Source organism: Anomaloglossus baeobatrachus, chromosome 4 (assembly GCF_048569485.1).
Source record: "Anomaloglossus baeobatrachus isolate aAnoBae1 chromosome 4, aAnoBae1.hap1, whole genome shotgun sequence".
NCBI lineage: Eukaryota > Metazoa > Chordata > Amphibia > Anura > Aromobatidae > Anomaloglossus > Anomaloglossus baeobatrachus.
This window is the reverse complement of record NC_134356.1, coordinates 458038761-458063940: the sequence shown is the minus strand read 5'-3', so window position 1 is coordinate 458063940 and position 25180 is coordinate 458038761. Positions and strand designations below refer to the sequence as shown.

The window sequence follows — 25180 nt, the reverse complement described above, 5'->3', positions numbered from 1 at the left end:
TGCCGTATCCTATGTTTTCTATCTATTCTCAGTCCTCTGTTAAATTGAAGTTGATCTGTGCCCAAGTGTTAAAGGAGCAGCTGGGAGAAGCCATAGATGTAAGTATTTATGTAGGAAGAAGATTCTCGATCATGCTGATGATGGTGCTGGGCTGACTAAATTATCTTTATATATTTAACAGTATGAAAAGGTCCTGAAGCTGACGGCAGATGCTCGATTTGGTGAGATGCTTCACTGTATTTTTTTCTTGCATTGTTTTACAACATCCATTGGGAATCCTCTGATTGGAAGGTTATTAATGGTGGTTTCCACAGCCTTAGCAATTTATGATTTAAAAGATTATTTCGATCCCTTCATGATGGCTGGGGTCTAACCTCTGCCATCCCCACTAATGTAGAAACAATAAGGATCATATCTCTCTTTTGGCAGTTTTGTTGACTGCATGGGTCCTAGCTCTGTAAGGAAATGCAACACCGTTCTAGCGGGGCATATGGACGGAGAAGAGAAGCGGGGTATAATGGTGAAAAAACTGCAATTCTTACAGAGAGTCTGTCATCCCAAAATGGCAGTTAAGCTGCCTAAACAGTTATATAGGGCACCTAGTTCCTATTAAATCACATAGGCAAATATAGCTTCACCTAATAATTTAAAATAAATGTTTATTTAAAATGCAAATGCTGGCGCTTTGGTGCACCCTTGGCATGTCCTATGCCTTGGTGCACTGTCACTCCCTCCTCTTCTTATAAATAATCCAATACCTTACATTGATTGACTTGTCACTAACGTCTAGAGTGAACGCTGCATCTCCGGCCTGTGCACTAAAACTGGATGATGATGGTGGTGGCACACTCGGTGTCAGTGCACACAGTGGCTGCAGACACTCTCTGATGTCTGGCTCCTTGGATGAGGCATCTGAGTGTACACTATGAGCACACCATCATGACCATCCAGTTTTAGTGCGCAAACAGGAGACAAGACACAGCGTTCACTCTGGGCGTAGGACACAAGTCAATCAATGTAAGGCACCAGCTTTTTTATAAACAGGAGGGCACCAAAGCATAGGCCATGCTAGAATGGAGTCTCCTGCCTGAGATCTCCTCTATCACAACCATGTGATTTTTCTACTCATTTGGAAAGCTCTTCTTCAGATGGGACAGCCCCTTTAATAACATCTCCTCATGTTTCGGTTCCATTTTTTTCACATTGCTTCATATACATACAATTTAGTAACCTGAACTAAACCTGGTTGGTTGTTCATTGCATAGACCTAATTAATGAATTTGTTAAAAATCTAAAAAATAGCTAAAATTCAGTCCAGAGCAAGACAGTAGTCTTGTGTGCAACCACTGCAAATAAAATAGTGAAAGTACCTATACCTATATCACCTCAGAAAAATTTCGCTATCGTGCCTGAAAAATATGGGAAATTATTTTTACAATTTAATTCTTTACTGCTATGAAGTTACAAGTTTATCGCATGTGTCCTCTCTGCTCCTCGAGTCCAATGACAATACGTTCTTTCTTTTTTTTTTTTTTTTTTTAATCATCTAAATATTATATGCATCCTAATCGCCATCCAAATCAATGAACACAACTATACACATGACATGGCTGCCACTGTTGAAGCCATTAAATATACATTTTACTTCCTAACCCTGTTGAAATGTGTTGTATATTGAAATCACAATAGAGTACTTGCTGATTAGAGTTGATCGAATCCGCCAAAATCCGGAACCGGTGGATCCTTGCCGGATTGAAAAAAATAAATCCGGATCCACTCTGGATTCCGGTGCCCATATAAGTCTATGGGGACCAGAATCCGGAGATTAAAAATGTTTGTGGAATGAATAGGGGGGTAGGAGCACGCGCGGTTAACTCGCCCAAGGCTGTGTCATGGCAGCAAACTCCTTACGGGTCATGCTTTTCCCTTCCGGAGCCGACAATTCAGTATTCACTGTTTTGTCTATTTTGACTCTGTAGATCACACAAGGGTCTGTGTCCTGAAGTCACTTATGCAATTTAAGTCTATGGAGCCTCATTCTGACACTCCATAGAGTTACATTATAAAAGCCACTTGAGACTCACACAAAGAGCACACTGTGATCCAGGGAATCAGAATCTCGTTCACGTGACTAAGAATACAACCAGCGGGATGCTGAAGACTGGGTAAGACAACGATCGGTAAGTGTTTTTACCAGAGTTGGCAAGTAAAAAATTCCTTGCGAGTGCTTCTTTAAGGATATGGATGATAATTTTTCCATACAAATTAAGGTCATGACTGAACAAAACTAGAGCAAAGACTGTAAGAGTTGTCATGTGGACACAGAAGCAAAAGAACTGCTAGGATCAATAGCCTGACAAATAAATAATACTTTTATATTTTCCTCTGCATTAAAGCCATGTGCACACGCTGAGTTTTGGTGAGTTTTTTTTATCTCCGTATGTGCAAGACAAAACCAGGAGTGGGTGATAAATGCAGAAGTCGGAGACCTAACTTGAAATGCCACTATCTGGGTTAAAAACCATGATCCAGGCTGTGTTCACTCCCCTTTATAGCTGGAATCTAGCTGCCCAGACATGGAGGCTTTAACCCAGATAGTGGCATTTCAGGTTAGGTTCCCGGTATACAGACATTACCTTGCCGTGGTGACTGGGCTCAAATACATTGGCCAATCCAAAGCTAAATATCTTTTTTTTTTTTTAAATATTTCTATAGCAGTAATGCAATAGCAGAGTTCCCTTATTAATTTTTAGCATTTTAGAGTGCAGCTGTATATGTTTTGTAGTTTTAATGTGATTTCAGCCACCACCTGTTCACATGTGTTGGATGTGCGAGTCAGTCTTTTTGTATATTTATACTGCAGCCTCTATCAGTCAATTAAGTACAGACCTGGCGTATTTACCTAAGGTCGCCAACTACCTTGTATAGATCACTGGGGATAGTTCTACCCCCTTCTGTGCTACTCGAAGGAAGAAAAACGTAATATGATAAATGTTAGAACCCTACTACAGTATATGGAGTCAGCTAGGGCTTTGAGGAAAAGCCAATCCGCTACCTGTTTGCTTTCAGGTGGCTAGGAGGGGTCTTAGAGCCTCAAAGGTTCCTATCGACCACATATGTAAGGCTGCAACTTGGTCTTCTCCTCTCACCTTTTTTAAACATTATAGACTAAATTTGTCTTCCATGAGGGATTTGACTTTTTAGTAGAAGGGTTTTACAAGCGGTGATCCCTCCCTAGGTGTTGTTGAATCTGTTTAAATCTCTCTGGTGGTGCTGTCATGGGGGAAGGGAAAAATCTCTACTTTACTTACCGGTAATATTTTTTTCCAGAGCCTATGACTGCACCATTATAATCCCACCTTCCTTTTCTTTTCTGTTCAGTACTTGGTGTATAGGTCACGAGTTAGTGGAAGGGATGGCGTGTTTGGTGAAGGTGCATACTAATAATTGTCTGGTAGTCCTTTCTTGCTCTGTAACTTAACTGATTCCGAGAATAGGTGCTGCCCTTTTATTTCAGTGGGTTCCCTGTCCTAAGATGGGTGGACCTATCGCTCTGGTGCTATCATGGGCTCTGGAAAAAAACATATCGCTAAGTAATTTTAGATTTTTCTTCTGATTGTTCCACTCCTGGTTTTGGCTTAGGCCTGAAACACACGTCCGCAAAAAACACGTGCGTGTCTCGCGGTCCGTTTTTTGGGTACGTGTTCCGTTTTGGATGTCCGTTTCTCGTGTACGTGTGACATCCGTGTGATGGTGTATGCTTGCCGAGTGTGCGTGTTGAATGTCCGTGTATGCGTGAGATACGTGCAGTCCGTGTGTCTTGAGCCGTTTCATCATTACAAAAACAAAAAACGCACACGGATCGCACGGAAAGCACAGGTACATGGTCCGTGTCACGTAGTGCAGACACTGACCCATTGACTTTAGCGGGTCCGTGTCTGCATGATGCCGGAGAAATGCGGACATTTCAGCCGTTTTTAAAAACGCACACACGTACAAACCACAGGGACACACGTTCCGTGTGGCTTTACGTGTGTGTGCCTGTTACCATAGGGTAACATTGGTGCACGTGTGTTTGTGCCGCCGGTACGTGTCAAAAAGTCCCAAACACTTACCGGCGGCACGGATGTGTGTTGCAGGCCTTACAAATACTGAGGTAAAATACTCAACGTGTGAACATGGCCTAAAGGTCAAACTATCACCTCTGTACACATGATTAGTAATGTTAATAGTACGGTTTCCTTTTCCTGCAGAGTCTGGTGATGTAAAAGCCACGGTTGCTGTCCTCTGTTTTATTCTCTCCAGTGCTGCCAAGCATAATGTGAGTGGTGATAACTTGTCTAGTGAACTCCAGCAGCTGGGTCTTCCCAGGGGTAAGAAAACCTCATCTACTATTGTACTTGGTCCTTTTCCTGGTTAGTTTATTCTATTATTAAGGTCAATAATGTATTGTGTTCTATGTAAAAGTTCAATTAAGTCTCCTCATTTTTACTACAGAACATGCTGCCTCCCTTTGCCGCTCTTACGAAGAGAAGCAGACTGCCTTGCAGGAAACACTGAGAGAAAACAGTCTCCGCTGTGAGTTAGAGCAATGTTAATAGCAATATGCAGCCTGTTTATTTTCTACGCCTTGTATTTTGATGGCTTTTTCTATACGAAAATTGTTTTTCCATTCCAACAGGCAAAGAAGTGTAAAGGCCCTGTCACACACAGAGATAAATCTGCGGCAGATCTGTGGTTGCAGTGAAATTGTGGACAATCAGTGCCAGGTTTGTGGCTGTGTACAAATGGAACAATATGTCCATGATTTCACTACAACCACAGATCTGCCAAAGATTTATCTCCATGTGTAAAGTGGCCTTAATACAATACATGCATAAATGCAGTTTGAACAGATGGGGGAACACTATTCTCCTTAGGCCCCTTTCACACGTCAGTGATTCTGGTGCGTTTGTGCTTTTTTTTTAAACGTGCCAGAATCACTGACATACGCAGACACATTATAATGAATGGGTCTGCTCACACGTCAGTGATTTTTCACTGCACGTGTCTCCGTGCAGCGTACCCGCGTGTGTGTGTTTGCCGCACGGAGACATGTCCATTTTTTTCTGGCATCACTGATGTCCCACGGACCACGCAGTGGTGTGGTCCGTGAAACACGTGCCAGAAAAAAACGTGCATTTAAAATAATAAACATTTTAACTCACCCGGCGTCCAGCGATGTCCTCTGCAGCCCGTGCAGCTTGCTCCTTCTAAGCCGGCTGATTACTGTCGCGCATATTCATTATGCGCGACACAGCCGACCCGGAAGCAGCTGCTGCGGGGGTCACCGCCGGCCGGATGCTGCACCGCGGGAGGATTCAGCACCATGGAGAGCGGGAGCGGGCACAGGTGAGTTGATTTCTAAGTGCAATCACGGGCCACGGAGAACGGAGCCCAGATTGCACTTAGAGAACCCACGTGTGCCGAGATTCACGGCACACGCAGGGACATGTGCGTGTTTTACACGCCAGTGAAAAACGTCTGTGTTTTTCACTGACTTGTGAAACGGGCCTTAAGGAGACTGCAAGCCAGTCTGGCTGCCAAGTAAGGGGACTTATAGCTGCCACGCCCCTCTAAGAAATATTCAAATTGTCTCTCCAGTAAAGGAGACAAACTCTAGCACAGCGCCACCTATTGGAAGTAGCGATCCTAAAAGTCACAAGTGGATTTTTAACAATCCTTTGCAATATGACTCAGGATATATAAGAGAGACAATTTGAATATTTCTTAGAGGGGCGTGGCAGCTATAAGTCCCCTTACTTGGCAGCCAGACTGGCTTGCAAAGTCTCCTTAAGGAGAATAGTGTTCCCCCGTGGTCCCCACATAGCTTTCTCATGAGCCAGATCAGACACCCCCATACTTTGCACTGACGAGGGGCAAGCACCCCGAAACACCGTGTCTGCAAATTGGGATTCTGATCTGGCTTATATATCCTGAGTCATATTGCAAAGGATTGTTAAAAATCCACTTGTGACTTTTAGGATCGCTACTTCCAATAGGTGGCGCTGTGCTAGAGTTTGTCTCCTTTACTGGAGAGACAGTTTGAACAGATGGGCATTTTCAGAAAAAAACTCAGATTGTGTTCAGTCTATGGCCCCGTCGGGGTTCTTCTGAATTTTTAGGGTTACTCTGGCAGAAAACTTGAGCCCACTGCTGAACGCAGTGTGAACAGGGCCTTAGATATATTGAAACATACTGCTCTTCATTTTAACACATCTGCCATTTGAGAATGATAGAAAAAGAAAGTATACAGTGTGTCCACACATATCTTTTCCACCGCCATTAAGTTGAGAACGGTGGCAGCTATAGGCAGAAAAGTGATGTCTAGGTATAGTAAAGTAGCCATGCGCTACGCAATGAAACCACCTATAGCACCACCTGGTAGAAAATAATGGAGTTAGCATTTTTATCTCGAAAATGGAACGATAGAGAAAAAAAGTGAATTAAAAAATTGTAGGGCATCATCAATTCAATACGAATCAACACCTTGCATACAGAAATGCTATGATATGAAACCCATGACCCCCCTCAAAACATTGAATGCTGGTCACGCATATGGCGCTCATTTAACTTTGATGCTCAGAGTGGCCACCGTCAGCTGCAATGCACATCTGGACGTTGTGCAATATGGTAGGTGACACATTTGCACAAGCATCTGTAATACGTCGTCGTAGGTCCTGCAATGTTGGTGGAGGGGTCGCATACACCTGCTGTTTGATGTGACCTCACAGAAAGAAGTCCAATGGGGTCAGGTCAGGTGAGCGTGGAGGCCACTCCCTGCAGCCACCACACCCAATGACTTGTAGGAAGGTCTCCATGAGGTATCGCTTCACGTCCGCAGCCTTGTGAGTTTTACACCTTCTAATCATAGCATTTCTGTATGCAAGGTGTCGATTCATCTTGAATTGATGATGCCCTACAACTTTGTAATTCACTTTTTCTTTGTCGCTCCTAATTGGGAGACCCAGACAATTGGGTGTATAGCTACTGCCTCCGGAGGCCACACAAAGCACTACACTTAAAAGTGTAAAGCCCCTCCCCTTCTGCCTATACACCCCCCGTGGGATCACGGGCTCCTCAGTTTTCATGCTTTGTGCGAAGGAGGTCAGACATCCACGCATAGCTCCACTGTTTAGTCAGCAGCAGCTGCTGACTATGTCGGATGGAAGAAAAGAGGGCCCATACTAGGGCCCCCAGCATGCTCCCTTCTCACCCCACTTTTGTCGGCGGTGTTTAAGGTTGAGGTACCCATTGCGGGTACGGAGGCTGGAGCCCACATGCTGCTTCCTTCCCCATCCCCCTTAGGGCTCTGGGTGAAGTGGGATTTTACCGGTCTCCAGGCACTGAGACCGTGCTCCATCCACAGCCCCTGGGGATTCTGCTGGATATGGAGCTGAGTATCGTCAGGGACAGGGCCCTGCTACGTCAAGGTACTCTGTGTCCCCGTACAGACCGCGCGCAGACACACTGCAGCATTGCTGGGTGTGTTAGTGCGCCGGGGACAACAGCGCTGCGCGCTTGTGCCATTACTAGCTACAGCTCTGCTGAGTGAGTCAATGTATTGGGAACTGCCGCGCCGGCCGCTGCGGTCAGTTCACGCTGCGGCGCGGCTGGGACTTGTGGTGCGCCGGGGACTTCCGCGCTGGCCGTGCATATATGACGGCCGCGCTTATTACTCGAGTCCCCGGCTTTTGCGGCCTAGTTTCGTTTCGTTCCCGCCCCCAGGCCTGCCAGTCAGGGGAAGGGCGGGACGCTGTACAGAACGTCAGCGCCGAGGGCTGGAGTCTACTTTACATACTCCAGCCCTCACACTGGGCACAGTGGGACGCCAGTTTCCCGCACTTTGTCTGAGGCACGCCCACGGTCCGCCCCTCTTCACAGAACGCCGGCAGCCATTCCTGTGTGCAGTCTGAGCTGGAGAGGGGAGACAAGTTCTGGGAGACCCAGACACGGGATTCTGGCGACCACACACCCGCGTTTGAGCGGGCGGTAAGCGGCACCTCTGGTGCTGACCGCACTAGTGCCGAAGTGTACATTTGTATTTTTATGCTTACATGCTATACATTGCACTATACGGTCGCTGGTGATTTTTGGCTATATACCCTCCTATATTGCTCAGAGGAGACAACAGCATGTCATCCGCAAAAAGCAAGGGTGCCAAGGCACAGGCTTTCTATGCTGCTTGTACCGCATGTGAGGCTACTCTACCGGCAGGTTCCACTGACCCCCATTGTGTGCAGTGCTCGGCCCCTGTGGCACTTGCTCGGCCGGGGCCTCTGCTAGAGGTGACCCAGGGAGAACCACCTGTGAATACTGTCCAGGTGACGGGGACGGAGTTTGCAGTTTTTGCTGATAGATTGTCTGTGACTATGACTAAAATTCTAGAAACTTTGCAGTCTAGACCAGTAACTCAGACCATGGGCACTGTTGAATCACTGCTCCCTGGTCCCCCTCAGTTGGAACAGCTCCGGGCTCCGGGGGTGTCTCATGCATCCCAGGGTGAAGGCTCTGACACGGACGACAGTCCCAGACAGCCTAAGCGAGCTCGCTATGAGCGGCCCTCGACTTCATCACACTGGTCAGGGTCCCAGCAGGAGGACTCTCTGTATGATGAGGCGGAGGTAGCTGATCAGGATTCTGATCCTGAGACCGCTCTCAATCTGGATACTCCTGAAGGTGACGCCATAGTGAATGATCTTATAGCGTCCATCAATAGAATGTTGGATATTTCTCCCCCAGCTCCTCCAGTAGAGGAGTCAGCTTCACAGCAGGAGAAATTCCATTTCAGGTATCCCAAGCGTAAATTAAGTACTTTTCTGGACCACTCTGACTTTAGAGAGGCAGTCCAGAAACATCACGCTTATCCAGATAAGCGTTTCTCCAAACGGCTTAAGGATACACGTTATCCCTTTCCCCCTGACGTGGTCAAGGGCTGGACCCAGTGTCCCAAGGTGGATCCTCCAATCTCCAGGCTTGCGGCTAGATCCATAGTTGCAGTGGAAGATGGGGCTGCACTTAAAGATGCCACTGACAGAAAGATGCCACTGACAGACAGATGGAGCTCTGGTTGAAATCAATCTATGAAGCTATCGGCGCGTCGTTTGCTCCAGCATTCGCAGCCGTATGGGCACTCCAAGCTATTTCAGCCGGTCTTACACAGATTGACACGGTCACATGTACATCTGTTCCGCAGGTGGCATCCTTAACCTCTCAAATGTCTGCATTTGCGTCTTACTCGATTAATGCTGTCCTGGACTCTACGAGCCGTACGGCAGTGGCGTCCGCCAACTCCGTGGTTTTACGCAGAGCCTTGTGGTTAAGGGAATGGAAGGCAGATTCTGCTTCCAAAAAGTGCTTAACCAGTTTGCCATTGTCTGGTGACCGACTGTTTGGTGAGCGTTTGGATGAAATCATTAAACAGTCCAAGGGTAAGGATTCATCCTTACCTCAGCCCAGACAAAACAAACCCCAACAGAGGAGGGGACAGTCGGGGTTTCGGTCCTTTCGAGGCTCGGGCAGGTCCCAATTCTCCTCGTCCAAAAGGACTCAAAAGGATCAGAGGAGCTCAGATTCTTGGCGGGCTCAGTCACGCCCAAAAAAGACAGCCGGAAGACCCGCTACCAAGGCGGCTTCCTCATGACTTTCGGCCTCCTCTCTCCGCATCCTCGGTCGGTGGCAGGCTCTCCCGCTTTGGCGACATTTGGCTGCCACAGGTCAAAGACCGTTGGGTGAGAGACATTCTGTCTCACGGGTACAGGATAGAGTTCAGTTCTCGTCCTCCAACTCGATTTTTCAGAACTTCTCCACCTCCCGACCGAGCCGATGCTCTTCTGCAAGCGGTGTGCACTCTAAAGGCAGAAGGAGTGGTGACCCCTGTTCCTCTTCAGGAGCAAGGTCACGGTTTTTACTCCAATTTGTTTGTGGTGCCAAAAAAGGACGGGTCTTTCCGTCCCGTTCTGGATCTAAAACTGCTCAACAAGCACGTGAAAACCAGGCGGTTCCGGATGGAATCCCTCCGCTCCGTCATCGCCTCAATGTCTCAAGGAGATTTCCTAGCATCAATAGACATCAAGGATGCTTATCTCCACGTGCCGATTGCTCCAGAGCACCAGCGTTTTCTACGCTTCGTTATAGGAGACGAACACCTTCAGTTCGTAGCTCTGCCTTTCGGGCTGGCGACAGCCCCACGGGTCTTCACCAAGGTCATGGCAGCAGTAGTAGCAGTCCTGCACTCTCAAGGTCACTCTGTGATCCCGTATTTGGACGATCTACTTGTCAAGGCACCCTCTCAAGAGGCATGCCAACACAGCCTGAACGTTGCGCTGGAGACTCTCCAGAGTTTCGGGTGGATCATCAACTTTTCAAAGTCAAATCTGACCCCGACACAATCGCTAACATACCTTGGCATGGAGTTTCATACTCTCTCAGCGATAGTGAAGCTTCCACTGGACAAACAGCGTTCACTACAGACAGGGGTGCAATCTCTCCTTCAAGGCCAGTCACACCCCTTGAGACGCCTCATGCACTTCCTAGGGAAGATGGTAGCAACAATGGAGGCAGTCCCTTTCGCGCAGTTTCATCTGCGTCCACTACAATGGGACATTCTCCGCCAATGGGACGGGAAGTCGACGTCCCTCGACAGAAACGTCTCCCTTTCTCAGGCGGCCAAGGAATCTCTTCGGTGGTGGCTTCTTCCCACCTCATTGTCAAAAGGAAAGTCCTTTCTACCCCCATCCTGGGCGGTGGTTACGACAGACGCGAGTCTTTCAGGGTGGGGAGCAGTTTTTCTCCACCACAGGGCTCAAGGTACGTGGACTCAGCAAGAGTCCACCCTTCAGATCAATGTTCTGGAAATCAGAGCAGTGTATCTTGCCCTACAAGCCTTCCAGCAGTGGCTGGAAGGCAAGCAGATCCGAATTCAGTCGGACAACTCCACAGCGGTGGCATACATCAACCACCAAGGAGGAACACGCAGTCGGCAAGCCTTCCGGGAAGTCCGGCGGATTCTGACGTGGGTGGAAGACATGGCATCCACCATATCCGCAGTTGACATCCCAGGCGTGGAAAACTGGGAAGCAGACTTCCTCAGTCGCCAGGGTATGGACGCAGGGGAATGGTCTCTTCACCCGGACGTGTTTCAGGAGATCTGTCGCCGCTGGGGGATGCCGGACGTCGACCTAATGGCGTCCCGGCACAACAACAAGGTCCCGGCTTTCATGGCACGGTCTCACGATCACCAAGCTCTGGCGGCGGACGCCTTAGTTCAAGATTGGTCGCAGTTCCGGCTACCTTATGTGTTCCCACCTCTGGCACTGTTGCCCAGAGTGCTGCGCAAGATCAGGTCCGACTGCCGCCGCGCCATCCTCGTCGCTCCAGACTGGCCGAGGAGGTCGTGGTACCCGGATATGTGGCACCTCACGGTAGGCCAACCGTGGGCACTACCAGACCGACCAGACTTGTTGTCCCAAGGGCCGTTTTTCCATCGGAATTCTGCGGCCCTGAACCTGACTGTGTGGCCATTGAGTCCTGGATCCTAGCGTCTTCAGGATTATCTCAAGAGGTCATTGCCACCATGAGACAGGCTAGAAAACCATCCTCCGCCAAGATCTACCACAGGACGTGGAAGATATTCTTATCTTGGTGCTCTGCTCAGGTAGTTTCTCCCTGGCCATTTGCATTGCCTACTCTTCTTTCCTTCCTGCAATCCGGTTTGGAAAAAGGTTTGTCGCTAGGCTCCCTTAAAGGACAAGTCTCAGCGCTATCTGTATTTTTTCAGAAACGCCTAGCACGACTTCCTCAGGTACGCACGTTCCTGCAAGGGGTTTGTCATATCGTCCCTCCTTACAAGCGGCCGTTAGAGCCCTGGGATCTGAACAGGGTTCTAATTGCTCTCCAGAAGCCGCCTTTCGAGCCTATGAGGGATGTTTCCCTTTCTCGCCTTTCACAGAAAGTGGCCTTTCTAGTAGCGGTCACGTCTCTTCGGAGAGTGTCCGAGCTAGCAGCGCTGTCATGCAAATCTCCCTTCCTGGTGTTTCACCAGGACAAGGTGGTTCTGCGCCCGATTCCGGAGTTTCTCCCTAAGGTGGTATCCCCCTTTCATCTCAATCAGGATATCGTCTTACCTTCTTTGTGTCCTCATCCAGTTCATCAATGTGAAAAGGATTTGCATTTGTTGGATCTGGTGAGAGCACTCAGAATCTAGATTTCCCGCACGGCGCCTCTGCGCCGCTCGGATGCACTCTTTGTCCTTGTCGCGGGTCAGCGTAAAGGGTCGCAAGCTTCCAAATCCACCCTGGCTCGGTGGATCAAGGAACCAATTCTTGAAGCCTACCGTTCTGCTGGGATTCCGGTTCCCTCAGGGCTGAAGGCCCATTCTACCAGAGCCGTGGGTGCATCCTGGGCATTACGGCACCAGGCTACGGCTCAGCAGGTGTGCCAGGCGGCTACCTGGTCGAGTCTGCACACTTTTACCAAGCATTATCAGGTGCATACCTACGCTTCGGCGGACGCCAGCCTAGGTAGACAAGTCCTTCAGGCGGCGGTTGCCCACCTGTAGGAAAGGGCTGTTTTTACGGCCCTATCACGAGGTGTTATTTTACCCACCCAGGGACTGCTTTTGGACGTCCCAATTGTCTGGGTCTCCCAATTAGGAGCGACAAAGAAGAAGGGAATTTTGTTTACTTACCGTAAATTCCTTTTCTTTGTCGCTCCTAATTGGGAGACCCAGACAATTGGGTGTATAGCTACTGCCTCCGGAGGCCACACAAAGTACTACACTTAAAAGTGTAAGGCCCCTCCCCTTCTGGCTATACACCCCCCCCGTGGGATCACGGGCTCCCCAGTTTTATGCTTTGTGCGAAGGAGGCCAGACATCCACGCATAGCTCCACTGTTTAGTCAGCAGCAGCTGCTGACTATGTCGGATGGAAGAAAAGAGGGCCCATACTAGGGCCCCCAGCATGCTCCCTTCTCACCCCACTTTCTGTCGGCGGTGTTTGTTAAGGTTGAGGTACCCATTGCGGGTACGGAGGCTGGAGCCCACATGCTGATTCCTTCCCCATCCCCATTAGGGCTCTGGGTGAAGTGGGACTTTACCGGTCTCCGGGCACTGAGGCCGTGCTCCATCCACAGCCCCTGGAGGATCTGCTGGATACGGAGCGGAGTTTTCTCAGGGACAGGACCCTGCTCCATCAAGGTACTCCGTGTCCCCGTGCTTATCGCACGCACACTGCAGCATTGCTGGGTGTGTTAGTGCGCCGGGGTAAACAGCGCTGCTGCGCTGGTGCCGTTACTCACTACAGCTCTGCTGAGTGAGGTGACTTTGTACGATCGGCCGATCCGGCCGCTGGGGTCAGTGTTTACTGGTCGCGGCTGGGATTTGTGGTGCGCCGGGGACTTCCGCGCTGGCCGTGCATATATGACGGCCGCGCTAGATTACTACAGTCCCCGGCTTTTGCGGCCTAGTTCGTATCGTTCCCGCCCCCGGACCTGCCAGTCAGGAGGAGGGCGGGACGCTGTACAGTCCAGCAGCGTTAAGAGCTGGAGTCTGTTTTACATACTCCAGCCCTCACACTAGGCACAGGGGGACGCAGTTTCCCGCTCTTTTGTTTGGGACGCCCACGGTCCGCCCCTCTTCACAGGACGCCGGCAGCCATTCCTGCCTGCACGCTGAACTGCGGAGGGGAGGCTGGGAGACCCAGACAAGGGATTCTACGATCTCACACCCGCTTTTCAGCGGGCGGTAAGCAGCCCTCAAGGGCTCTCCCCCACTTGTGCCATAGTGTACTTTGTATTTTGTGCTGGCAATACTTTGCACTGTACAGTCGCTGGTGGTTTTCTGCTATATACCCTCCTTAGATTTCTCAAGGAGATAACAGCATGTCGTCCGCAAAAAGCAAAAGTGCCAAGGCACGGACTTTAGAGCTGCTTGTACCGCATGTGGGGCTACTCTACCGGCAGGCTCCACTGACCCCCATTGTGTGCAGTGCTCGGCCCCTATGGCAATTGCTCAGCCGGGGCCGCTGCTAGAGGTGACCCAGGGAGAACCACCTGCAAATGCTGTCCAGGTGACAGGGACGGAGTTTGCAGCTTTTGCTGACAGATTGTCTATGACTATGTCTAAAATTCTTGAAACATTGCAGTCTAGACCAGTAACTCAGACCATGGGCACTGTTGATCCATTGCCCCCTGGTCCCCCTCAGCTGGACCACTTCCTAGCTCCGGGGGTGTCATATGCACCCCAGGGTGACGGCTCTGACTCGGACGACAGTCCCAGACAACCTAAGCGGGCTCGCTATGAGCGACCCTCAACTTCATCACACTGGTCAGGGTCCCAGCGGGACGACTCTCTGTGTGATGAGGCGGATGTAACTGATCAGGAGTCTGAGGCTGGGGCCGCTCTCAATCTAGATACCCCGGATGGTGACGCCATAGTGAATGATCTTATAGCGTCCATCAATAGGATGTTAGACATTTCTCCACCAGCTCCTCTTGCGGAGGAGGCAGCTTCACAGCAGGAGAAATTCCATTTCAGGTATCCCAAGCGTAAATTAAGCACGTTTCTGGACCACTCTGACTTTAGAGACGCAATCCAGAAACACCACGCTTATCCAGATAAGCGTTTTTCCAAACGGCTTAAAGATACACGCTATCCTTTTCCCCCTGACGTGGTGGACCCTCCAATCTCCAGGCTTGCAGCCAGATCTCTAGTTGCAGTGGAAGATGGGGCGGCACTTAAAGATGCCACTGACAGACAGATGGAGCTCTGGTTAAAATCCATCTATGAAGCTATTGGAGCGTCGTTGGCGCCAGCATTCGCAGCCGTATGGGCACTCCAAGCTATTTCAGCTGGGCTTACACAGGTCGACACGGTCACACGTACATCTGCTCCGCAGGTGGCACCCTTGACCTCTCAAATGTCTGCATTCGCGTCTTACGCGATTAATGCTGTCCTAGACTCTACGAGCCGTACGGCGGTGGCGTCAGCCAACTCTGTGGTTTTACGCAGAGCCCTGTGGTTGAGAGAATGGAAGGCAGATTCTTCTTCCAAGAAGTGCTTAACCAGTTTGCCTTTTTCTCGTGACCGATTGTTTGGTGAGCGTTTGGATGAAATCATTAAACACTCCAAGGGTAAGGATTCATCCTTACCTCAGCCCAGACAAAACAAACCTCAACAGAGGAGGGGACAGTCTGGTTTTCGGTCCTTTCGAGGCTCAGGCAGGTCCCAATTCTACTCGTCCAAAAGGACTCAAAAGGATCAGAGGGGCTCAGATTCGTGGCGGACTCAATCACGCCCAAAAAAGCCAGCCGGAAGAACCGTTACCAAGACGGCTTCCTCATGACTCTCAGCCTCCTCTCTCCGCATCCTCGGTCGGTGGCAGGCTCTCCCGCTTTGGCGACATTTGGTTGTCACAGGTCAAAGACCGTTGGGTGAGAGACATTCTGTCTCACGGGTACAGGATAGAGTTCTGCTCTCGTCCTCCAACTCGCTTCTTCAGAACTTCCCCACCGCCCGACCGAGCCGATGCTCTGCTGCAAGCGGTGTCCGCTCTAAAGGCGGAAGGAGTGGTGACTTCTGTTCCTCTTCAGGAACAAGGTCACGGTTTTTACTCCAATTTGTTTGTGGTGCCAAAGAAAGACGGGTCGTTCCGTCCCGTCCTGGATCTAACGCTGCTCAACAAACACGTAAAAACCAGGAGGTTCAGGATGGAATCTCTCCGCTCCGTTATCGCCTCAATGTCTCAAGGAGATTTCCTAGCATCAATAGACATCAAGGATGCTTATCTCCACGTGCCAATTGCGCCAGAGCATCAGCGTTTTCTACGCTTCGTTATAGGAAGCGAACACCTGCAGTTCGTAGCTCTACCTTTCGGGCTGGCGACAGCCCCTCGGGTCTTCACCAAGGTCATGGCAGCAGTAGTAGCAGTCCTGCACTCGCAAGGTCACTCCGTGATCCCGTATTTGGACGATCTACTTATCAAGGCGCCCTCTCAAGAGGCATGCCAACACAGCCTGAACGTGGCACTGAAGACTCTCCAGAGTTTCGGGTGGATTATCAACTTTTCAAAGTCAAATCTAACCCCGACCCAATCACTAACATATCTTGGCATGGAGTTTCATACTCTCTCAGCGATAGTGAAACTTCCACTGGACAAACAGTGCTCGCTACAGATAGGGGTGCAATCTCTCCTTCAGGGCCAGTCGCACCCCTTGAGGCGCCTCATGCACTTCCTAGGGAAGATGGTAGCAGCAATGGAAGCAGTTCCTTTTGCGCAGTTTCATCTGCGTCCACTACAATGGGACATTCTCCGCCAATGGGACGGGAAGTCGACGTCCCTCGACAGGGAGGTCTCCCTCTCTCAGGCAGCCAAGGAATCTCTCCGGTGGTGGCTTCTTCCCACCTCATTGTCAAAAGGAAAGTCGTTCCTACCCCCATCCTGGGCGGTGGTCACGACAGATGCGAGTCTATCAGGGTGGGGAGCAGTGTTTCTCCACCACAGGGCTCAGGGTACGTGGACTCGGAAAGAGTCCACCCTTCAGATCAATGTTCTGGAGATCAGAGCAGTCTATCTTGCCCTACAAGCCTTCCAACAGTGGCTGGAAGGCAAGCAGATCCGAATTCAGTCGGACAACTCCACAGCGGGGGCATACATCAACCACCAAGGGGGAACACGCAGTCGGCAAGCCTTCCAGGAAGTCCGGCGGATTCTGACGTGGGTGGAAGACACGGCATCCACTATATCCGCCGTTCACATCCCAGGCGTAGAAAACTGGGAAGCAGACTTTCTCAGTCGCCAGGGCATGGACGCAGGGGAATGGTCCCTTCACCCGGACGTGTTTCAGGAGATCTGTCGCCGCTGGGGGATGCCGGACGTCGACCTGATGGCGTCACGGCACAACAACAAGGTCCCGGTTTTCATGGCACTGTCTCACGATCGCCGAGCTCTGGCGGCAGACGCCTTAGTTCAAGATTGGTCGCAGTTCCGGCTACCGTATGTGTTCCCACCTCTGGCATTGTTGCCCAGAGTGCTCCGCAAAATCAGGTCCGACTGCCGCCGCGCCATTCTCGTCGCTCCAGACTGGCCAAGGAGGTCGTGGTACCCGGATCTGTGGCACCTCACGGTAGGCCATCCGTGGGCACTACCAGACCGTCCAGACTTGCTGTCTCAAGGGCTGAATTCTGCGGCCCTGAACCTGACTGTGTGGCCATTGAGTCCTGGATCCTAGCGGCCTCAGGTTTATCTCATGAAGTGGTTGCCACCATGAGACAGGCTAGGAAACCATCCTCCGCCAAGATCTACCACAGGACGTGGAGGATATTCCTAACTTGGTGCTCGGCTCAGGGAGTTTCTCCCTGGCCTTTTGCATTGCCTACTTTTCTTTCCTTCCTGCAGTCTGGGTTGGAAAAAGGTTTGTCGCTTGGCTCCCTTAAAGGACAAGTCTCAGCGCTATCCGTATTTTTTCAGAAACGCCTGGCGCGACTTCCTCAGGTACGCACGTTCCTGCAAGGGGTTTGTCATATCGTCCCCCCTTACAAGCGGCCATTGGAGCCCTGGGACCTGAACAAGGTTCTAATTGCTCTCCAAAAGCCGCCTTTCGAGCCTATGAAGGAGGTTTCCCTTTCTCGTCTTTCACAGAAAGTGGCCTTTCTAGTGGCGGTCACGTCTCTTCGGAGAGTGTCCGAGCTGGCGGCGTTATCATGCAGATCTCCATTCCTGGTGTTTCACCAGGACAAGGTAGTTCTGCGTCCAATTCCGGAATTTCTTCCCAAGGTGGTATCTTCCTTTCATCTCAATCAAGATATCACTTTACCGTCTTTGTGTCCGCATCCAGTTCACCAATTTGAAAAAGGTTTGCATTTATTGGATCTGGTGAGAGCACTCAGGATCTACATTTCCCGCACGGCGCCTCTGCGCCGCTCGGATGCCCTCTTTGTCCTTGTCGCTGGTCAGCGTAAAGGGTCGCAAGCTTCCAAATCCACCCTTGCGCGTTGGATCAAGGAACCAATTCTTCACACCTACCGTTCTGCTGGGCTTCCGATTCCATCAGGACTGAAAGCCCATTCTACCAGAGCCGTGGGTGCGTCCTGGGCATTACGGCACCAGGCTACGGCTCAGCAGGTGTGCAAGGCGGCTACCTGGTCGAGTCTGCACACTTTTACCAAGCATTATCAGGTGCATACCTACGCTTCGGCGGATGCCGGCCTAGGTAGACAAGTCCTTCAGGCGGCGGTGGCTCACCTGTAGGAAAGGGCTGTTTGACGGCCCTATCACGAGGTATTCTTTTACCCACCCAGGGACTGCTTTTGGACGTCCCAATTGTCTGGGTCTCCCAATTAGGAGCGACAAAGAAGAAGGGAATTTTGTTTACTTACCGTAAATTCCTTTTCTTCTAGCTCCAATTGGGAGACCCAGCACCCGCCCTGTTTTTCTTAGGAAATTTGTTTTTTTCGGGTGCACATGTTGTTCATGTTGAACAGTTCAGTTCTCCGAGGTTGTTTCTCGGGTTGAATTTGTATTTAAAACAGTTATTGGCTTTCCTCCTTCTTGCTTTTGCACTAAAACTGAGGAGCCCGTGATCCCACGGGGGGGTGTATAGCCAGAAGGGGAGGGGCCTTACACTTTTAAGTGTAGTACTTTGTGTGGCCTCCGGAGGCAGTAGCTATACACCCAATTGTCTGGGTCTCCCAATTGGAGCTAGAAGAAAAGGAATTTACGGTAAGTAAACAAAATTCCCTTCTTCTTCTAGCTCCAATTGGGAGACCCAGCACCCGCCCTGTTTTCTTAGGGTTTTTTGTTTTTTCGGGTACACATGTTGTTCATGTTGAATGGTTTCAGTTCTCCGATGTTTCTTCGGATCGAATTGGTTTTTAAACCAGTTATTGGCTTTCCTCCTTCTTGCTCTTGCACTAAAACTGAGGAGCCCGTGATCCCACGGGGGGTGTATAGGCAGAAGGGGAGGGGCTTTACACTTTTAAGTGTAGTGCTTTGTGTGGCCTCCGGAGGCAGTAGCTATACACCCAATTGTCTGGGTCTCCCAATTGGAGCTAGAAGAAAAGGAATTTACGGTAAGTAAACAAAATTCCCTTCTTTCTCTATCTAGTTCTAGTTCGTTTTTGAGATAAAAATGCTAACTCCGTTGTTTTCCACCAGGTGGTGCTATAGGTGGTTTTATTGCGTAGCTCATGGCTACTTTACTATACCTAGACACCACTTCTATGCCTATAGCTGCTGCCTTCATCAAGTTAATGGCGGTGGACAGGATATGGGTGGACACACTGCATGTCTTTCATATCCTAAAAAATGTGGTCAACTACATTTACATTTTTTTGTACAGCCAAAAAAATGCATTACAATGTAAAGATTTGATGTTTTTCTTAACACACTGCTTTTACCATTTTGATCTGTATATATTCCTCTGTGTAAATCTGAATACAGATTTTTATAAGCTAGGTGTATACCTCCAGCGGATAGCACTGAATACATTTAAATGTAGCCTTACAGGAATGACTGAATGAACCACTTTGAGGCAATATGTACGGCTGTACAGGGATCTCTGAACACATCTAGTTCTTTTGGAATACTCATACGTAAAACACAGACCCATTTTAGCCGGATGACGTAATAGATTAGTGTCTGTTATGATCTGCTTCCTATTAATTTAATGTAAAAATAAACGGTTCCCATCTGTTATCCATTTTTTTTGAATGGAGAAAAAAGTTGCACAGACTGTGGCTCCAATTGATAGACTAGCATTTTGTACACCAGCCTTGATCACCTGGGTGCCTGAATATGATGTGCCAAATTTAAAATGTTTGGCAGAGCCGGCTGGGATTGGCGCCAAAATCTTGCAACATTTCAAATTATTTTATGCCAGCAAAATGGCATAAACTGCTTCATGAGTTGGGGCCTACTTTTGTCACCATCTAAAATACAGATGGCAGATGAATTAGAATGATGGGTCCTGTATGGAGCTTTTTATTAACATTTTTAAGATGCTCGAAAGGGTCAAAAATAAAACTGTACTTGCTAACACAGCCTGAGCCACTGCACTATCAAAATTGTGATCGGGAATATATCATCAGGCGAGTACCTACCTGTGACTTATGAGCGTAGCCCCAAAACCTCATTTCAGAAGATTAAAACTGTTCCTGGCACATACGGGGATTGAATCTGTGACCTTCGTGCTGTTAGCACCATGACTAGTCTAACCAACTGAGCTCACCAGCCATGTACATAGCTATGAAGGCATTCTGTCAGCAGGGTTTTACAAAATATTCTGAGAGCAACATGATCTAGAGGCGAAGAGCCTGATTCCATTGATGTCACTTAATAGGCTGTGTGATGACTACAGCACCAGGTGCCTGGTGCTTCCTAGTCTATTTGTTCTGTCACCGCGCCCCCATTACTGTTTAGCAGCTTTCTGTCCATGTATGGTGTATACTGAAAGCTGCCAATGGTGTGGTCAGGGTTATACAGAGCTCAACATTCAGAACACTGCTATATCTGCAGCAGCTAAAACGGGTTAGATCAAAATGATAGCATGAAGAACAGTAAGGCTATGTGTGCACGCTGCGTTTTTTGATGCTGCGTCTTTGGCCGCAAAAAACGCGCAAAAAATGCATTGGTAAAAACGTATACGTATTTATCACGTTTTGCTACGTTTTTGATTTTTGCGTTTTTATGCATTTTTCCAGTGCATTGCATGGGGGGAAAATGCAGAAAAACGCAGGAAAGAATTGACATGTCCATTTTGTTTTGTAAGCTCAAAAACGCAGCTTAAAAAAAGAGTTGTGTGCGGACAGCAAAAATGAAAAGTCATAGACTTTACTGGGGAAGCAAAGTCATGCAGTTCTGAGCCCAAAAACGCACCCGAAAAACACGCAAAAACGCCGCGAAAAGCGTACTGTGCGCACACAGCCTAAATGACAAAAAATCAGGGTCTCTGAGCCTACACCATGCTGATCTCATAATACATAGCAGAAACCTGGTGACAAATTCCCCTTGCCTTGTACAGGTGGTGGTGGAATTATACAAGTGCTTGTACAGGAGGCAGTGGACATACGTACAGTCATGCCCCTGATTTTTCCATAAGAAAAAAATATTACAGATCACCAGTTAATAACACTTATTTTATCTTGTCCCACCAGAAATAAAATATTTCCAGCCGTAATAGTTAGGTCCAGAAATATTTGGACGGTGACCGAGTCTCTGTGATTTATGCTCTACATGCCACTATTTTTTTTTTAATTAAAATGAAATAACAGATACAAAAACTCCTCATTTCAGGTGCTCTACAGTAACTGGACGGGTTTACTTTACCATAAATAAAATATTCATGTTTAATACTTTGTAGAGAATCCTTTGCAGACAGTGACTGCCTGAATCCTGGAAGCCATGAATGTCACCAAATGCTGGCTCTCCTCCTTTGTGATCCTTTGCCAGGCCTTGACTGCAAATGACTTCAGTTCTTGCTCTTTTGTGGGCCTTTCTGCCTTTAAATGGTTGAAATCTGGAGATTGACTCAGCCATTGCAGAATATTCCACTTTTTTGCCCTAAAAAAAACACCTGGGTTGCTTTTAAAGTATATTTTGGGTCATTGACATCTGTACTGTGAAGCACCATCCAATCAACCTTACTGCATTTGGTTAACTGAGCAGAAAGTATCATCCGGCTGCTTTTGTCTTCAGTCATATAATTAAAAAAACACTAGTGACCCAGGGCCATTGGAAGCCATGCATGCACGACCATCACACTGCCTCAGCCTTGTTTTACAGAGGATGTGGTGTGCTTTGGATCATGAGCAGTTCCAACCTTCCCCATAATTTGTTTTTCCCTTCATTCTGGTACAGGTTGATGTTAATTTCATCTGTCCAGAGAATGCTTCTGCAGAACTGGGCGGCTTCTTTAGATGTTATTTGGCAGAATCTAATCTGGCCTTTCTTTTATAAGGCTCATTGATGGTTTGTACCTTGTGCTGAACCCTCTGTGTTTGCTGTCATGAAGTCTTCTCTTTAGGCCGGGGTCACACTAGCGTATGACTCGCACGAGTGCAATGCGAGAAAATCTCACATTGCACTTGGCCTAGTGTTAATCAGTCAGGCACCTCAGACCTGCAAGTTTTTCCATAGCCTTAATAGGACTGAGGGAAAAAAAGCACAGAATGCTGTGATTGTCTGTGAGTCTCTGCTCACTCACACCCATACAAGTCTATTGGTGCGTGTGACACATTGGACTGCACTCTCATGACATCCAACTGCAGTGCGATATACGCACAGACAGACAATGGAGAAATCTTCTCTACTGCTGTGATCTGATCTCAAGATCGGGTCACAGTTGCATGACCCTCGACTCACACTCGCAGCAGAGCCTAAGTCTGGGGTCATTAGCATTCTGCTTCCGATGCTCACACATCCGATGCCATACGCTAATGTGACTCCAGCCTTATGGTTATACTGATACTGAAACTGTTACTTCTCGGAGATTGTTCTTCATCTGGATGAACATTGTGAAGGGAATTTTCTTCACCATGGAAATAATATTGCTATAATCTACCACTGTTGTTTCCGTGGACATCCAGGCCTTTTTCAGTTCCAAAGTTCACCGGTTTTGTTTTTTTTTGTTTTTATTGCAAAATGTAACAAACTGTTTATTTGACTACTCGTAACATTTTTCCTATCTCTCAGATGGATTTCTTCTTTTATTGCAGCATGATGGTCTGTTTCTCTTCCATTGAAAGCGCCCTTGACCACATGTTGTGGTTGAAAGGGAAAATGCCACACCTGGGGAATCTGCTCTAGATCTTTTACCTGCTTAACTGTAATAGCGATCACGGGTGTTCCTGCCCTGTACTCCCGTGAACTCCGCTGGACTAGGTTTATCATTTAGCCAAGATGCGGCTCACTGCCAGGAGTGGTGCCCACGCTTCTCTCGACTATTTAACCCCCTAAATGCTGTGATCATTAGTGATCACAGCAATGAGGAGGCAGGGAGAGGATCATTTACCTCTCTGGCGATTTGGTCTTTGTAATGTGATCACATGGACCCAATCGCTGCCATGGTAACCCTGGGTCGTTGTCATGACGACCCTGAATTACTGAGCTACAGAGAGCCTCACAGAACATGCCGGATGCATGGTATGTGAGGCGAAGTGTTAGAGCTGCGAGTGCAGCTCTGAGACTTATACCGTATTTTTCGGACTATAAGAAGCACCGGCCCAAAAGACGCACCCTGGTTTTAGAGGAGGAAAATAGGGAAATAAAATTTTTAAGCAAAAAGTGTGGTCATGACACACTGTTATGGGACGAGGATCTGCTGCTGACACTGTATGAGGGTAATTTTAAAAAAAAAAAACGAGTGCGGTTCCACCAATTTTGATAACCAGCCAAGATAAAGTCTCACAGCTGGGGGCAGGTATTCTCAGGCTGAGCCCCCATGCCTAAAAATATCAGCCAGCAGCCGCCCAGAATTTCCGCATCTATTAGATGCAACAGTCCTGGGACTTTTCCCAGCTCATCCCGATTGCCCTGATGCGGTGGCAATCTGGGTAATAAGGAGTTAATGGCAGCAGCCCATAGCTGCCACTAAGTCCTAGCTTAGTGATGGCAGGCATCTGTGAGACACCCCCTCACCACTAAGCTGTAAGTGAAAGTAAATAAACACAAACACAAAAAAAATCCTTTATTTGAAATAGAAGAGAAAAAAAACACCCTCTTTCACCACTTTATTAACCCCTAAAACACCCAGGTCCGATGTAATCCACACGATGTCCCAAGACGCATCCAGCCTGCTACATCTGACAATCACAGAGAGCAACCATAGAGCACGACCGCTGTCTGTGAGGGTCAGGCCGCAAGTGAAGTGAGCCGCCGGGATCAGCGTTGACTCCAGCTGTCACCGCACATCACCTGACTGAAGTCACCGCGGATCTTGCGGTCACTTCAGCCGCAGTCAGATTTGCGGTAACAGCTGGAGGACTCCCGTTGTATACTCAACTCTCCTCACTCCACGCAGAATCGCTTGCTTCCTGTCTATGTGCCAGCTGACCTGTGTGGAGCCGTGTGTACATCGATGAAGTCATCGCTGTGCTCACCGCTCTCTACACAGATCAGCTGGCACACAGACAGGAGGACACCACGATGCTGCAGGGGAACGGTGAGTTTACTGTACTTATTCACTGGCCCCCGCGCTGATGATGGAGCACGGGGGGCAGTGAATACAGCCGCACATGATCACTCCAGGCTGTAGTTGCCTGGGGTGATCACGCGGGCTGGCTCTTTTTAGTATGCGCGCATCCCCCGCCCATCATCCCGCCCACCTGTCAGTGCCGGCTTCAGGGCTGAGAGATGATGGGCGGGATGAGGGACGTGCATATCAAATGAGTGGGCCCACGTGGTCAGGGTGGTGCTGCTACAGCCTGATCGTGCCGCCGATGACCCGCTCCTGCTCCACCGCACCCGCCTTCACCCGCTCCACCGCACCGCAGCCATCGGACTATAAGACGCACCCCCCTCTTTCCTCCAAAATTTGGTGGGGAAAAAGTGCGTCTTATAGTCTGAAAAATACGGTAATCCACTGCAGTGACCGAGCACTGCAGTGGATTAGATCCGTGATCAGATCACTGAAAGTTAGTGTCCCATAAAAGATCTAAGTAAAAAAAAAAATAATATATATCTGAAAATAAAAAAAAAGGATTCCAATAAATATGTAAATTTATGTAAAAAAATACACATTTGGTACTGCCATCCATAACAATCCAATCTAAATCTGTCACAGTAGTTAACCCCTTCAGTGAACACAGTAAAAAAAGTAGCAAAACTGTCTTTTCATCATACAACTGACAAAAAAAGTGTAATAAACACAATCAAAAAGTCATGTATAAATAAAAATGGTACTACTGAAAACGTCATTTTGACCCACATAAAAATGAGCTGCCATACAGCTCCGTAAGTGAAAAAATAAGTTACAGCTCTAAGAAAAGTTTTTTCTTCTTCTGTAAAATTGTGTGAAAGCGGAAAAACATAAAAAGAAACTACATAAATGTGGTATCACTGTAATTGTACATACCGTAAGAATAAAACCACCTAATCACTTTTACGGCACAGTGAACAGTGTAAAAAATAAATAAAGCCATTCTTCAA

General features: G+C 48.5%; 1 protein-coding gene across 1 annotated transcript in view; it reads left to right on the top strand.

Moving 5' to 3' along the window:
* COMMD4 (COMM domain containing 4) overlaps window positions 1-25180 on the top strand; it is a 53266-nt gene that overhangs the window by 6004 nt on the left and 22082 nt on the right. The window contains exons 3-6 of the mRNA XM_075345665.1: window positions 33-98; window positions 182-221; window positions 4254-4373; window positions 4498-4578. Of these exons, the coding sequence (XP_075201780.1) occupies window positions 33-98; window positions 182-221; window positions 4254-4373; window positions 4498-4578 (307 nt within the window). The remainder of the gene's footprint in view (window positions 1-32; window positions 99-181; window positions 222-4253; window positions 4374-4497; window positions 4579-25180) is intronic.